The sequence below is a fragment of the Gavia stellata genome, chromosome 10 (assembly GCF_030936135.1).
Source record: "Gavia stellata isolate bGavSte3 chromosome 10, bGavSte3.hap2, whole genome shotgun sequence".
NCBI classification, from domain to species: domain Eukaryota; kingdom Metazoa; phylum Chordata; class Aves; order Gaviiformes; family Gaviidae; genus Gavia; species Gavia stellata.
This window is the reverse complement of record NC_082603.1, coordinates 33,693,386-33,709,285: the sequence shown is the minus strand read 5'-3', so window position 1 is coordinate 33,709,285 and position 15,900 is coordinate 33,693,386. Positions and strand designations below refer to the sequence as shown.

Here is a 15,900-nt window from a genome sequence, read left to right as displayed (position 1 = left end):
CCGCGCCCCCCGCTCGCAGCCCGGTTCGGGCAGCGCTGGGGATTCGCGGGCTGGTGCGCGGTTAGCCGGGCAAACCCCCCGGTACCGCCGGCGTGGACCCCAGCCCGCAACCCGCCGGGGGGGAGCGGGGAGCCTCGGTTAGCCACCCCCGGGGCGAGAGCCGTCCTCGAACGCTGCCCGTGTCCCGAAGGTTTCTGGTGTCACCAGTGGGTGCTTTCCTCCGGCCGCCTCTCCGCCGGACAGACCGGGGCGGGGAAGGTCTCTGACGGGCATCTCCCCCCCGCCCCGAGCCCCCCGGGACGCTCCCGGCGGTGCCCCCTCGGCGGGCACCGGCAAACCCGGCCTCAGCTCTGCCCTCCCGCAGCTCCGGAGCGGGGTCTCCGCTCTCTCCCCTGAGGGGGGGGGGGGGAAGGGGGCGTCCCGTCTGCGCGCCCGCTGCCCCGGGGCTCCGCGCCGCCCGCCCCCCCCCCACCGGGGACGCGGCCGCCGGCCCCGCTGCTGCCTCCGGGCCTCGGCCGTGCAGCCCTCGGTGCTGGCAGCCGGGGGGGTGGGGGGCGGGTAGCCCGAAGGCTGGGGCCCCTGCCCGAGCAACAACATCCACGCGCGATAAATACACATTTTTAAATAACCGCAAAAGAGCTTTTCCTGCCTGTTCAAGCGCTCGCCGCAGCCTTTCACCACCCGTTAGCCCGTAACTTTCAGCCCCGCTCTCTGCCCGGCGAGAGACCGATCAGGTTATAAACAGGCGGCGTTGAGAGCGGTTAGCGCGGGGGGGCGGGAGGGGAGCGCAACTCCCGCGGCCGCGCAACTCCCGCGGCCGCGCAGCTGCCGGCCCCGGGAGACCCGCATCGGCCGAGGGAAGGGCCCTGCCGAGCCCGTCTCGTCCCTGTTCCAGGCAACGCGGCGGTTTAGAGGGTTGGGGCCGGATCCCGTCTCCAGCCCCTCGCACGTTCTCCGGCGCCTTCCCCGGGCGGAGAGAGCGGCGGGTCCGGCAGCGTGATAAATCCGGGGGGGCCGGGGAGGGGGGTGGCTCTCCGGGCGTCGAGGATGGTCGTTTTCCCGGTGCTTGGGCTCTAGTTACGGTCAATACACCCCAGGGACCGTCATGACACGTCTTACACTAACCGGCGTCTGTCACCGGCCGCGTCGGGTTTTGCCACATGCCTCGGACAAGTTTGTGGAGGGCAAAAAAGACACGAAAGAACAGGAAAAAGGCGTTCTGGGGTCTGGCTGAAGCCAGGGGCTGCGGACACTTCGCCGGGAGCTGGGGTCCCCGGCTGTCCCCGCTCCGCCGCCGCGCCCGGCCCGGCCTGGCCCGGCTCGGCTCGGCGCGGCCGTGGCCCCTCGCCGCTGGGCAGCCCCACGCGGTGAAAGCTGATCGCCCTCCGGGCTGCAAACCCTCCCCCGTTTGGGGACCGACTTCTCGCATCCCCCCGGGGCCCCCGAGCCCCGCCGGTAGCTTGGCGCGACCGGCCGGGACGCCCCGTCGTGCCGCCCGCTGGAAGAGCGCGCCCGGCCCGCTCCCGGCCCGGGTGGCTCCGGGCACCGGGGATGCTCCCGGCTGCCCCCGCCCCGGGGGTGCTCCCGGCCCCGGGGGGGCGCGCGCCCGTTCCCCGCGGGTGCAGCGGGAGCCGCCGCGCCCCCTGCAGGCCCCGGTGCGCCACTGCAGCCCCGCCGCTGCCACCGGGAGCCCTCACCTGCCCGCAGGGCCCCCGCGGCCGCTCCCGGCCCGGCCCCGCGGCTGCGGGGAGGCAGCGGTTCCCGCGGGGAGGCGGCCGCCGGGCGGGACCGGGGGGGGTTCGCCGCCGCCGTCCATCCCCAGCCCGGCGCCCTCCCGGTGGTGCTGCCCGGCCCCGGGAGCCACCGCCGCGCTTTCCCCGGGAAAGGCTTCTCCGGCGCCGCAGGGTCCCGCCGGCCGCTCTCCTCGGCGATCGGGGGGAAACCGGGGGAGAGAAAGAGAGGACGGAGGTAACCGGGGGGCGGGGGGGGGGGGTGGAGGGGGGGGTGGAAGCCCTTCCCGGGGGAGGCGGCGGGGAGGAAAGTTGCCGGTTCCGCCGCCGCCGGCGCGCAGATGCCGAGCCCGAGGTATTGCTGCTATGCGGGGAAATATGAGCGAGTAATTTTATAAGTAACAAAGGCTGGGGAATGGCATGAGCCCCCGTTATCCGGTGTCCTCTGGAAGCCCGGGATCAGCAGCTTCTTGAGCCGGGACGCGAATTCAAGGAGAGGCTCCTTTCTCCTTTCCCAGGGGGATCCGCTAAATATAGAAATAACCTCCGCGCCTCTCGCACAAACCACCTACCATTTGCTGTCGGGGTAGAACCGACCGGCCGGCCCCAACTGGGAACAACTTGTTACTCTCAGAGCCGTCGGGCGGCGAGACCGGCGGCTGCCCCGGGGGCCGGCGGGGAGCGGAGCCCCGGGGGTGCCCCGGCCCGGCCCTGCCTCCCGCCCGGCCCCCGCGCCCGCGGGCGGCCGCTCTCCCCCAGGACGAGGAGCGAGTCCTTGTTTACAAAGTTCCGGCTGTCTCATCGCCGCGCCGCTTGGTTTAGTCCCCGTACGCCGAGGGGTAAATATTGACTTAGGGGGAAATAATGTTTCCCGCTCCCCAGGAAAGCCGGGACGTTGTAGTTCTATTTTTGCTCTCCCGGCGGGTGCTCAGCGCTTACGCCGCCGGCTTCTTCCCGACCAAAGGCAGCGAATTCTTCGGGCGGAAAAGGCAAATTCCAAAGGCGAGGAAAAGTCAGGGAGAGAAGGAAGTGCGAACCCCGTCAGTGCTCAGACCTCGCCGGGCTAAACCCCCCCAAAGCGGCGCTTTAAATATTGCCACGCGCTACAGATTATTATTATTATTATTATTATTATTATTATTATTATTATTATTATTATTATTATTCATGCGGTTTTTTCTTTTAATTCCTCTTGGCCGCCTCTTTATTTCAGCCCCGAAAACGCCGCAAATAGACATTTTTTTCGCAGCCGCCCCGCGAAGTCTTTGGGAAGGAGCCGGGCGAGGCCGTTCCCTCTCCGCCGGAACGCGGAGCCGCTGAACACCGACTCGTTTCTCCCGAGCTAAACGAAAGATCCGCGCCCTCGCACCGCACGGACACGTCTTTAATCACGATTCTTTTTTTTTTCCCCGCAAAATAAATAGCAGACCTCGCTTAGATCGCCTCGGCGTGGTTTATTTCCAACCGTTTCCCCTAGAACCGGCCACGAAAGCCGAGGCAAAGCGGCCCCAGCGCGGCCGGGAAGGGGCCGGATCCGGCAGCGCCGGGATGCGGAGCCGAGGTCGGGCCGAGAAAAATTCATAGATTTAGGGAAAAATCAGGGTGGGGTGGAGGGAAGGGCGGATCGGCCGGGGGAGGTTTAATTTTGGAGGAATCGGCGTGACGCCGGCCCCGCCGCGGCCGCCGCTCCGGCAAGGAGCGGGGCCGGTCGCTGCCGTTACGCGGCCGCGGACGACGCGTGGCCAAAGCGGCGGAAGGGACCCGCGGGGCCGTGGGAACCTCCCCCCGCACCGCGCCGCGCCGCAGCCAGACCGGCGAAAGCCAAACCTCCGCGGGAAGGAGCGGGTCGGCGCTCCGCGGCCGCGGCCGCTGCGCTCGCCCGTTCGCTTTGCCAGCCTCGCCTGCGCGGCCCCCCGCAGCTCGTCCTCGGGGTGGGCGCTCAAAGATACGCCTCGCACACAAAGCCGGGCAGAGCATTTAAAAATTTATTTACAAAGTTGTGTACAACACGAAGGGATAACATTTAGAATACATATATTCATTCATATATAAACAGACTTCTATAATAGAATGACAGCGTTTTCCTCCTTTGTTTGCTTTTTTTCCTCCAAAATTCTTTTTTTTTTTTTTTGTTGATCGTTCGTTTAATATGGAAAATTTCCCCCGCTTATTTTTTTGTCATACTTTTTTTTTTTTCCCTCGTTTGTTCGTTTGTTTCGGATAAAACCGCTCGGAGCGCCGGAACCTTCAAAAAAAGCGAAAGTTCGCAGCTCCTAATCGCGACCGTCATTTCGCCTCTTTAGAAAAATAAAAACCCCGAAAGCAACGTCAGTGATTTTTGATACAAATATGTACAAGCGGCGGCGGGGGGCCGGTGCCCGCCGCTCGGGGCGCGGAGCCCGGCCGCGGAGCCCCGAGGGGGCGGCCGGCCCGCGGGAGCTCGCCGGGGCTCCCGCCCGGGGCTACTGCGCCGGCCACTTGGCCTGCACGGCGGCGGCGGGGGCGGCGGGCTGCAGGAACTGCCCGGCGATGATGTTGGTAGGCACGCTGAGGATGGGGGCGATGGCGGCGGTGGTCCGGGCCAGCGCCAGCGGCTGGTGGGCCATCAGGGCCGACTGCACGGTGACGGGCGGCCGCAGGAAAGTCTGGGCGCTGGCGGCCGAGCTGGCGGCCGGCACGCCGATGATGTTCTCGATGCTGAAGGAGGGGCGGCTGCTGGGCTCCGACTTGACGATGGAGCCGGCGGCGCCCAGGCTGTTGAGCTGCAGCTGGAGGCTGGGGCTGAGCTGGGAGTTGAAGGCTTTGCGGCTGAGCTCGCTGGACGGCAGCAGCGGCACGGCCGGCGGCAGCATGGGCCCGACGGGGGGGATGTAGGGGTACTGCAGCGCGGCGGCGGCGGCCGCCGGGTGGGTGTAGGCGCCGGGGTGCAGCCCGTAGGGGCGGCCGTAGGGGCCGGCGAGGCCGTAGGCGCCGAAGCCCTGCATCATCAGCGCCGTCTGGTCCCGCAGGTGCTCCTGCTGGTGCCGCTTGAAGCGCTTCCTGCGGCGGAGGAAGCTGCCGTTGTCGAACATGTCCTCGGACTGCGGGTCCAGCGTCCAGTAGTTGCCCTTGCCCGGGTTGCCGGGCTCCCGGGGGATCTTGACGAAGCAGTCGTTGAGGGAGAGGTTGTGGCGGATGCTGTTCTGCCAGGCGGGGAACTTCTCCCGGTAGTAGGGGAAGCGGTTGCTGATGAACTCGCAGATGCCGCTGAGCGTCAGCTTCTTCTGCGGGCTCTGCAGGATGGCCATGGTGATCAGGGCGATGTACGAGTAGGGCGGCTTCACCAGGCTGCTCTTGGGCTTGCTCTGCCCCGCCGCCGCCCCGCCGCCGCCGCCGCCGCCGCCGCTCGCCCCCTCCTCGCCGCCCCCCTTGCCGCCCTCGGCCGCGCCGCCGGGGGCCGCCTCGGCCGGGCTGCCGCTGCCGCTGCTGCCGCTCTCCGCGCCCGCGCCCGCCTCCGCGGGCAGCGCCAGCTCCGCCGCCTCGTCCAGCGGCAGGCGCGGCAGGGCGGCGGGGCTGCCGGCCTCGCCGTCGCTGTCCTTGCCCGGCCCGTCGTCGCCCTCGCCCACCACGTCGATATCCACATCCTCGGCCGCCGGGACGGCGGGGCCGGACATGTCGCTGGCGCTGCCGCCGCCCGACAGGGTCATCCCCGCGCGGCGGACGGGGCGCGGCGGCGGGGCCTCCCGCCCGCACCCGGCGGCGCGGCGGGCTCCCCCCGCGCCCCCCTCCCGCCGCTCCGCCGACCGGCCCCTGGGGCTAGACCCGAGCGGCCCGGCTGCCCGCCGCGGCGCCGTCCCCGCGGGGCATGGGGCGGCCGCGCCCGCTCCTCTCCCGTCCGCGGCGTCCCGCGGCGCGGGGCTGCCCTGGCCGCCCGGTCACCTCCGGCTGCGCGCCCCGCTCCCGCCGCCGGGCATCGGGGATCAGGCGGCGACGACGCTGGCTCCCGCCCGCCGCGCTGGGCGCCCGCGGGCGCCGGGCATGGGGCCGCCGCGGCTCCGCGGGCGCCCGCCGCTCCACCGCTCCGCTCCGCGGCCGCGGCCCCGCCGCGCACCGCTCCGCCGCCCGCGGCTTTTTTTTTTTTTTTTTTTTTCTCCTTTTCCTCTCCCCCCCCTCTTTCCTCCTCTGTCCGGGGTTTGGGGTGGTTTCCCCCCCTCGGCGGAGGGAGGGGACGGAGCTGCCGGCGGCCGGGCGGGGCGGGGGGCAGGAGGCCGGGGCGTCGCGGGGCCTCGCTCGCCACTTTGGAAGCGCGGCGGTCCGGACTGCCTGATAGATTACTTTCCCGTTAAAGATATACTCGGAGGCGGCGCCACGTGACCGCGTGACGTCAGGCGCCCCGCTGTGAAGTCATGCAAAACTCGAGTTGTTTCATGGACTGTCAACAAAGAGCGGCGGCGGCTCCGCTCGGCCCGCCCGCCCCGTCGGGCCGCCCGCCCCGCCGGGCCCCCGCGGCCCGCTGGCACCCCGCGGGCCCCGGCAACCCGCCGGCCCCGGCGGCCGCGCCCCGCGGCCCAGCGCGGAAAAGTTGCCGCCCCGGGGCCTGCCGCCGCTCCCGGTGCGGCGGGCCCGGAGGCCGCCGCGGTGCCCTCGGCAGCGGCCGCCCCGGCCGAGCGCGGGCTCAGCGGACGCGGCGCCGTCGTAGCGCTGGAACCCACCGAGTTCGGGCTCGGAAAGCACTTTTCCGTGGGGCGCTATTTTTTTTTTTTTTCTTTTTCTTCTTCTCTCAACAGCAGCACCAGCTGGGAACGGAAGATCAGAGAATGGCTATTGATTAATCTATTAGGTTAGTTGCGGGGAGAAATAAAAAAGACGTAAAATAACAAAGGGAAACGATAAATAAAGAAGCTTTTAGCCGCTGCCTTCCCCCCCCCTTTTTTTTTTTATTTTTTTTTTTTCCCTTTTTTCCAGAGGTGTTAACGACTTAATCATTGCGGGCGTTAGCATATGAAAAAGTAGGAAATGAGGGAGTGTGTGTGAATGTGAGGACCGTATTGACGCGGCCCCAGGTAAGGCCGGGCCCGGGGAGAGGCGCCCGGCGGGGCGGGAGGGGGGCCCGGCCGCCCACCCCTGCCCCGTTGCGCCCAGGAGAAGGAACCCCCGCCCGGGGCTGGCTGCCGGGGCTGGGCTTTCTAATCCGTACCGCCGGTGCCCTTCTTCTTGTACGTGTTGTCGGATTTCGGTGAATACAGTTAAATGAGGAAAACGGCAACGATTTCCCACCAGCCGTTCTGGTTTAGGAAAGGCAACCAGCCCCCCCCCCCCCCCCCCCGCCAAAGTCCACCGCAGCCTCGGCAGCGTCGGTGTCTCGGCCTCCCCGAGAGCCTCTGCCCGGCCCCGACGGGCCGCTCCGGCCGCGGAGCCTTCGGGCGGGCCCGGCCCCCGCGGAAAGGGCTGCGGGGAGGATGGGGGGGATCGTCCCGCGGGGCCGGCTGCCTCCTTGCGCTGCGCGACCGCGGAGCGGGCACCCCCCGGGGTCGCGTGTGTGTGTGTGTCCCGTTTCCCGGCGGATCCCCGCGGACCGTGACCCTGGCTGCCCTCCGCACCCGCGCACCGCCCGCCCGCTCACACAGACACTCACATACCTACACGCACACTCACACACGCACACTCACGCTCCCCCCCCTCCGCCGGTTGCATCGCAAAGGGAAAAAGGAGGAAAAAAGAGCAACTCCGCAGCCCCCTGTTCATTTGTTGCGCTTTTCTTCGGCACAATAAAAGTCAAATTAATTGATTCATACCATTAATGACGGGGCTTAGCGTGAAAAGAAACGTTTCCCCTCGATTAGGGCTCTATTGTGTCAAGCCCGTGTTCAATCCCGGCTGAGCGGCCCGGCCCGGCGGGGCGGCCCCGCTCCGCGCCCCTCCGCGCCCCTCCGCGGGCCGGGGGCGTTGCTGCGGCTCCCAGGGCTTCAGGCGGCGAAGTTTAGGAAAGTATTTAGGAGCCCACCCGGCTGGAAAGCATTTAGGAGCCCACCCGGGCGGAGTGGGGAGGGAGAGGGAAGAGCTTGTCTAAAAATGAGGGAACTCGCCCCGCAATATCCCGGGAGCCCCCGGCCCCGGCGAAGTTCGGGGGCTGAACGTCAGCAGCGCCCTGCAAAGCGATCCCATATTAAATTGAAGCAGCCTCCGGGAGGTGGAAACCCGCACTACTAACACGGCCAGAACCAGAAAGTGGGCGCCCATATAGACAGACAGATTTAGCAACAGGAGAAAAACAAACTGCATCGTCCGGATCGATACGGAGTCAGATAGAGACACGGCAAGCACGGGGGAAAGGGAGGATGGAATAAGTTATGATGGAGAGGGAGAAACTAATTACAACTCAATTTGATTCGAATATGGCAAAGCAAGATCCCGGCTGCCAGGCGAGGTAAAAATAAACCGGGAGGCTGAGCCTCGGGGGTGGGGGGTTGAGGAGGAAAGGCAGGGCTGGGGCAATTTCTGCTTCTGTAATCGTTTTAAAGGAAGGAGAAACCAAAGGTGTCCCCTTTCATCTCCTTAAGCCTATTACTTTCACTAATGAGTTATATAAATCGTTGACCTGACCTGGATTAAACCGGCGTTGTGGTTCGTTATAAACGTGCGGGGGTAAAGGGGCTCGCAGGAGAGGGGCTGCGGGTGAGGAAGCCCCGTAAAATAAACACATCCGAGGGGGGGGACCCCCCCACACACGCCAACACCCCCGGCCGGGGCCGGAGCGGGGCGAGCGGCGGGGCCGGGGCCGCGCGGGGCGGCTCTGCGGGGCGGCGGGGAGCGGGGCCCGGACCCCCCCCGGCCGGGCTTTTCGCTAAAGCTGCAGATTTTCAAATATATCGGCTTTTTTTTTTTTTTTTTTTTTTTAAGGCCTCTATTTGCACGTGTTTGGTTTTTTCTTTTTCCTTTTTCCCCCCTTTTTTCTTTTCTTTTATTTTTTTTTTTAATTGTAATAAATCGCCTGTAAAACCGGCAGACCTCAGTGTAAAACGAAATTGGTCATGTTTCCAAAACGGTTTCGGATTTATTTGTATTGGAAATGTATAAACATCCATTCTGTAAAAGGCAACACGTTTAATTAACGATGAGAGAGCAGTTAGGGGCAGAAAGCTAGTAAAATTGTGTGATAAATTTATGGCATTGTTAGCGTGCTTTTAATTATGGCTATTATGTTAATTATTTCACATTAGCATGGAGTTATCAGCAGCATGTCAGATTTAATCAAAACGAGCCTTTCTCTCGAAAATTGTGCTTTTCATTCGCCGCGAGGAGAACGGGGGGTCCCGAGCCGAAGCCGCTCCCCCCCCCTTTCTTTATTTATTTAAAAATAAATAAATGAAGGCTTTTAAAAAGAGAACTTCCCGTTGAAAAGAGTGGCTGGACGTGATCCGGGCTGGTGCAGGCGGCAGATCCCTTTAGGCTACTGCGAGCAGCGCAGGGAGGCAGAGGAGAGAAGCGACGCTCTTGTTTTTTAGGAATTCACCATTTTCACCCCCTCCGGAGAAGGCACTTTATCATTTTGGATCATTCTGTCAAACAATATGATGTTGCTCATTTTTATCTGTCCCGTTTTACAAAGCCCCCGTTCACACTGCTGGCCAGGACAACACGCCTGAGTACAAAAGAATAAAAGAGACAAGCCGGGAGAATATAGGCTCGCTGCACGGATCAGAAGGGAGAAGCCAGGAGGAGGTGTGCGGGAGTGTGTGAGTGCGGGCGCGGGGGGGGCGCGCAGCGGGCCGGGGCCCGCTCCCTGCCCGGCGCTGCCCCGCAGGAGCGCGGCGGTGGCTCCCGCACACGCTCCGCAGCCCCCGGAGCCGCCCCCCCCCCCCGCCTCCGCCGGGCCGGTGATGCCGGGGAGGAGACCCGCCGGTTCCCGAAACGCTTTCGGCGCTTCCGTGCAAAAATAAAAAATAAAATCTAAATTAAAAAAAAAAATAAAAATTGCCGGTGGGGGAGCAGCCGGCAGCGGGGCGGGCGGGGAAGTTTTGGGGGGCTCCGTCCGCGCCGAGGTGCGCAGCGGCCCCCCCCCCCCCCCGCCCCGGGGGTAGAACGCTCCCCGCCACCGCGCCCGCGGAGAGCCGCGGCAAACGCCCCGCCAGCCGCCGCGCAGCCCTCGTAAATCACGGCTGCCCGCAGGGCGCTGCACCCCGGCCTGCGCCTCCTCCCGCGGCTCGGCCGCTCCGCGCAGCCCCGCGCAGCCCCGCGGAGCCCGGCCGGCTCTGCCCGCGCCGTGGCGAGCCCCCTCCTCGGCGGGCCCCGCTCCCCCTTCCCCACGGGAGCGGGGGGCTGCGACCACGGCAGCTGCCGGCTTATTTTTAGAGCATTTCCATTCCTCCGGTTAATTTTAGATCGATCCATTATTTAGCCCCAGTTCGCCTTTAGGGAAACCCAAGCTGGGGGCCGCCCGCGCTCCGCGGCCGCGGGACTTTCCCCCGCGCGGGGTGCGCGGCCGCGCAGGGGAAGGCAACTTCGGGACACCCCCCCCCCCCCCCCCGGGGCTGCTGCAGGGGCGAGGGACCGGCCGCGCCCCGCGGAGCCTGCGCCCTTCCCGGCGGGGCACCGCGTAAGGGCGGAGCGGGCCGGGCCGCGGCACCCCGCGCTGTTTGCGCGCTTCAGGCGCTGCGTTTCCCCCCGAGCCCCGCGCGGGGCTCCGGCGGCCGCGCTGAGCCGGCTTCCCCCGGGGCGCGGATTTTCCATGTTCCGCGGCCTTTTCCCCTGGGGGAGACCGCCCCAAACCTCCCCCCCCCCGCCCCGCTCAAGCGGGCGGAGGCGCCGGGGCTGCCCCGCACCCCCGGCCCCGCTCCCCGCCCACGGGGGACCGCGGGCGGGCGGGTGGAGTCACGCACCGCTCCCCCCCCCCCCCCCCCCCGAGGGATGCGGTCTGTATATGCATGTGTATATGTGCCCGTATATGCCCCCCCCGAGCCCTCCCCTCGGGCAGCCCCGCAGCGTGTCCACCCTCCCACGGGCGGACACGGGGTTCACAGCGAGCCTCTCCCCGCCGTTGCTCGTGGGACGGAAGCACCAGCCGAAGCCGGTGTTTATGCAAACCCACGCGTGCGACGCTCATTTTCCTTTCGGTGCGTTATTTGCGCTGGCCATTTGCCGCCCTCTCTGCCTTCCCGTCCCACGGGAGCTGAACTGTGCAGCGGGTGGGTGCTGGTGGAGGGGCACCCAGGGGTGCTGGCTCTGCTCGGCTCGCAGGGGGACATCCCTGGGTTGGACACAGGCAGGAACATCCCGGGGACCTGGCAGAAGCAGGCGGCAGCGCTCAGGTGTCCCCGGAATGCAGCCTCTTGGGACTCACAAAATAAAACCAAAATCGTCGGGAGAGCGGAGCCCAGCCCAGCTTAGAGATTCGGGTGCTTCACAAAGCGGGGAGAGAGCAAAATTAATCAAATAAGTTAATATACACAATTATTACTGGGCAAACTGGGCTGTGTGAGCAGAGGAACTCCGCTGCCTTTTGTGCAAGACGGCTGCGAGGTTAGCTGAGATCTGATTTCAAACAAACCACCACCAAAACTGCTTGGCAGGTGTTCACTCAAAATTCGTTTATTCTTCAGATTTTTCATTCTGCAAATCCCCACTCTAAACAAATGGCTAAGTGTCCCCAATCTGTGCCCACAAGCACCCCGCACATGCTCCGTAGTCCCGCGCAGCCCCAGGCATCCAGCAGCATCGGTTCCTGGAAGGGTCCCGCTCACGGCCCGTCCGTCTCCAACAAAATGGCTAAAAGTCATCCTCAAACACCCTGTCACATCCCTGCCCCTGGAGGAGGCTCCTGTGAGGCATAATAAATACACAGGAACAAAAAGCAGAGGCGAGTCGTAAAAAAATCCTTTAAATTTGCTTTATTTGACTTTTTCGAGGGAAGAGATAGGTGGGAAGGGGGGATCCTGGCCCAGCTCCTGGGGTGGTGCGGGGGGAGGCACGTGGCAGCCCCCTGTCCGGCGCCGTGCGCAGTAGCGATGGTGGGGTGCGACGTCGTCACCCTCCTGCTCGCGCTCCGGGGAATGGCTGGTCAGGGAAGGGGTGTGCTTAGGCCACCGTTGCTCCTTCAGAACCTGGGGATGTCTCCATGCGTGGAGGGAGAGGGGAGGGTCAATGTGCTCCGGAGGGAGAGGGGAGGCTCGATGCGCTCCGGAGGGAAGATACATTTTTATATGAAGATGCCTTTATTTGTCTGAGGAAGGGGAGTAAATCAACACGACATAATGTTTTTCCCTTCATCTATGCGTGGCCCAAAGGGATGGTGCCAATTTGGTAGCAAACATGGGGACATGCCGCAAAAAGAGGGGCCGCAACCCAAAAAGAAGGGACACAACTCAAAACGAGGGGCTGCGGAGCGGCAGCGGAAGCTCATTTCAAACCGCTGTCTGTGTGTGGTTTTATACTGACTTTGCAGGTAGGCAGAAGGCATGAGGAAGGCCCAGCGGTTTTCCTCTCAGTTGTTCCCCTTGCCCGTGAGATGCAAACGGCTGAGAAGAAGCTAAGAGGATTTCCAGGGATGTGAGGAAATCCCTTTGCCGAAAGCAGCGTCGCTGGGAGCCCTCCAGGAGCTGGCCCAGCCCTCTTCCCAGCGTGAAGCTAACGTGTGCTTAACTCAGAGACGCTCCCGTGAGATTTTGCGCATCGTGAGAGCGCCCAAGGAACACCACGAGCTGATTCGGGATTTATTTTTATAAATCAGCACAGCCAGGACGTCGGCGGGAGCCAGCTCCCCTCCATGTGCTCTCACGCTTCCCAGGGCTTCGTTTGTTTTTTCAGGATAGTTTTGTAAGCCGTTCCTCCGGCTCATGTATAACACCCTCGATTCCCTTTATTAAGCACGGAAAGACAAGCGGTGAATTATCGCTGTTGTTAATAAAATCACTCTGATAATATTTTTCCCCAACACATTGACTATTATTGATACAGAACGGATGAAACCCCTCCTGACGCGGGCGGCCGGCACAGGGCCTATGCATCACGGCAGCTCCACGTACACCATCCAAATGGTGCCTTGGTGGGGCGTAAGTGGTGCACAGGCCTTTTATGGGCCTTCTGCAGAACGGTGAATTTTACCCAAAATGCAGGTTAAAACCCATGCTCGGTATTAATGCAATCAGGTCCATAATCTCTCTATGAAAATCTCCCCAAGCACCTCTTCACCTGCTAAAGCGGGTAGCTCCTTATCGGGAGAGTGCTGTAACGCATTTTAGGGGACTCTGCTTTTTTTTTCTGTAGAGAAAATACGTGTTGCTAAACCTCTGCGAGTCCTGGCTTGGCAGTGGAACAAGGGGAGTCACCCAAGGGCTGTCCTGACTCGCCACAGGTCTGCGCCGGTCCAACATTTTCCTCCTCCACCTCCTAAATACAGAGCCGAGTTATCACAACTTTCCTATGAAAAGTGGGTGACCTCCACAAACTTCTTGGAAATGGAACCGGCAGCTTCAGAAAGAAAAAAATTCTGCTTTTTTCCCCCATATCCATTTTTGGGCCAAAATATTTTTTTTTTCCTTATTTTTTGGGGCAACAGGGACCATTTCCAGCAGAGCTGTTTCCTGCCGTTCCCCACAAAGCTTCTTTGTCAGTTTGACCGTTACGGTACTTCTGTGAATTCAATTTAGATCCTTCACCTTATTAGAGGAATCTTTATTAAACATTTTATTAAAGTATTTTAATGCCTTCCAGGGCGTGTTGTAAAACCCTACTGATTTCAGGAGCTTCTTTGAGGGATCACAGGCAGTGCAGAGCCCGGATGAGCGTTTCCAGCACTTGCATGATGAGAGCACACATTGGCAACTTAGCTCACCTCTAGGACAGGATGGATAAAACCAGGGAGGGTTTTAATTTTGACAAAAAACATTAAAGGGTGGTATTTCCAATTGAAATGGGAGGATGTGAAGAATCAGTGTTTATTCCTTAAACACAATGACTTTTTTTTGTTGTTGGATTTCCTGCTTTTGCCCAGGTAAAAAAGGGTTTCCAAGAGGAATTCCAGCTAAGGAGGTGATGAAACAGCGTATTGAGCTCATCAGGCAGTATTTACAGTCTGTAAATAAAGCTTATTTAGGGGCTCTTGTTAAAATATTACATGATGGAGGAGTTCAACAGGCATGTTTAAATGGATTCTAAGCAACTGGGCAGAGAGAAAATACGCGTGTGGGACCATGGAACGTTTATCTGTCTAGAAGGAGAGGGAAAAAAAAGCCAGGAATGATCTATCATAAGGGAGGAAATCTGCACCTCAGCATTTGCCAAAATGTCTTAATTGCTTTGTAAACTCATCTAAATAAATAAAACGTGGAGGGCTGTCGCAGCTCTCTGCTACGGACGAGCGTGGTCTGCGCAGCAGGGAGGATCGCTTGGGGATAAAAGACCTAATCCTGCCCAGGGCTGGGCTTGCTCCTGCCTCGGGGCTGCTGTGGGGTTTATCGCAGCTGTGGCCGCCCGCTGCCGCTGCGGGAGGGTAGGAAGGTTTCACAGCTCTGAGCTTGGAGGGGGTCACGGGGGTGTGCCGGGGCTGCCGTCCCACTGGCTGGGCGGCTGACACGGGGAGCAATCCTCTGCACCAGTCCTCGGCCATGGACAGGAGCCACTCGGGCGGCTTGTGGCTCCGCTGGAAGCTCTTAGCTGTCGTGGCTCCTCTTTACCCAGTTCTTTTACTGCTGCCTGTGAGTTTTACTGGCGGAAACAACTCTGTGTGATACTTGTAGATCATTTACTCTGAGGACTCACATGGCACAGGTGTAAGAGGGCTCCTTCGTTTTCCTTGGGTTTATTTCACAGAATCACTATGGTTGGAAAAGACCTGTCAGATCACCAAGTCCAACCACCACCCCAACCCCACCATGCCCACTAAACCATGTCCCGCAGTGCCACGTCCACACCTTCCTTGAACACCTCCAGGGATGGTGACTCCACCACCTCCCTGGGCAGCCTCTTCCAGTGCTCCACCACTCTCTCAGGAAAGAAATTTCTCCTAATATCCAGCCTGAACCTCCCCTGGCGCAACTTGAGAGGTTTCCTCTTGTCCTGTCGCTAGTCACTTGGAAGAAGAGACGAGCACCCACCTCTCTGCAACCCCCTTTCAGGTAATTGTAACTTTCCAATTTGTGGGTTTTTCCCCTGCTTCCCTAGGGAAAATATTCCACCACCTACGAGACACATCTCCTTGTAGCTGGGTCTACATAGGCCATGTATTAATTTTACCTCATTACTGCTTGTTACACCTCTTAGCACCAATGCAGAGTTAACGTTCATTCATAATAAGACGACATTTGTGCTGACATAAAGCTTTCAAGCCAGTGATCTCAAAACACCGAATGGAAATGACTGAATTTAACTTGTGCAACTCATTTAACTATGGGAAAGCGTTATTGTTCCCTGGTGCTGCAAGGGGAGATACTGCGGTTCACAGGGAGCAACCCCAGTTAGTGCCCAACACTCAGGTCTGTCCTCATGGGATTGCACCCTCACCCTTCCGCAGGCTCTGCCGAGCCCTCCTTATCCCCTGCTTTTACTCTCTGCCCTGCTCCAGATAAGCGGGGAGATGGCTTTCCTCTTCAAAATCCGAAGGAGATGGTTTCTCAGGGCACGAGGACATGCTCCGTTTCACCCTAAGAGCACTGGGCCCCCAGAGCGCAGGTAACTGCGCTGCGGCAGTGAAAAAGGACTTTCTGGATTCACTTCCAATAAGCTCTTACTTAGTCCTTCGTGGCTGTGGGTTTGGAAGTTAATGGCTGATGCCTGAGCGCCAGCTCTGCGCTCTCCGGCCTTTCGCTGAACTGCCCAGAAATAGGAAAGGGCTGCAGCTTTTCAAAGGTGAGTGTAGTCATTAGGTCCCTACACGCATCGGGACCCGCCTCTGCCTACGGGCATCTGTAGCCTGGGAATGCAAATTTAAACTAATGGCACTTTTCTTGGGATGGTGTTAGGACTCACAGGACATCAGGTCAGATCCTGGTGCTGTTTCAGGACGGGGTAAAGCTTGCACGGTGTGGAGAGGTGAGGAGGTGGCTCCTCTCTTACGCGTTTAGCTTGCTTCTGGAGCATAAGTGACTTCTACCTACCGCTACAGCCAGCAGTTACAGCTCTGGCTTTGTTAGATCTGTCACGGTCTTCCTCCAAGCAAAGAGATGAACTTCCTGAATGTTCTTCCAGCCCTATAGCC

At 61.4% G+C, this 15,900-nt stretch overlaps 1 protein-coding gene across 1 annotated transcript; it reads right to left on the bottom strand.

Annotated features, from left to right (window-relative positions):
• Positions 1-4,192: 4,192 nt before the first annotated feature.
• On the bottom strand, positions 4,193-5,416 carry FOXD3 (forkhead box D3). Its single transcript, XM_059822115.1, has one exon. It carries the CDS (start codon positions 5,414-5,416, stop codon positions 4,193-4,195), a length of 1,224 nt encoding a protein of 407 aa, XP_059678098.1.
• Between the last annotated feature and the right edge of the window lie 10,484 nt (positions 5,417-15,900).

Excerpts from the sequence above, each read along its gene's own strand:
- FOXD3 (XM_059822115.1), bottom strand. The coding sequence starts at position 5,416 with ATGACCCTGTCGGGCGGCGGCAGCGCCAGCGACATGTCCGGCCCCGCC.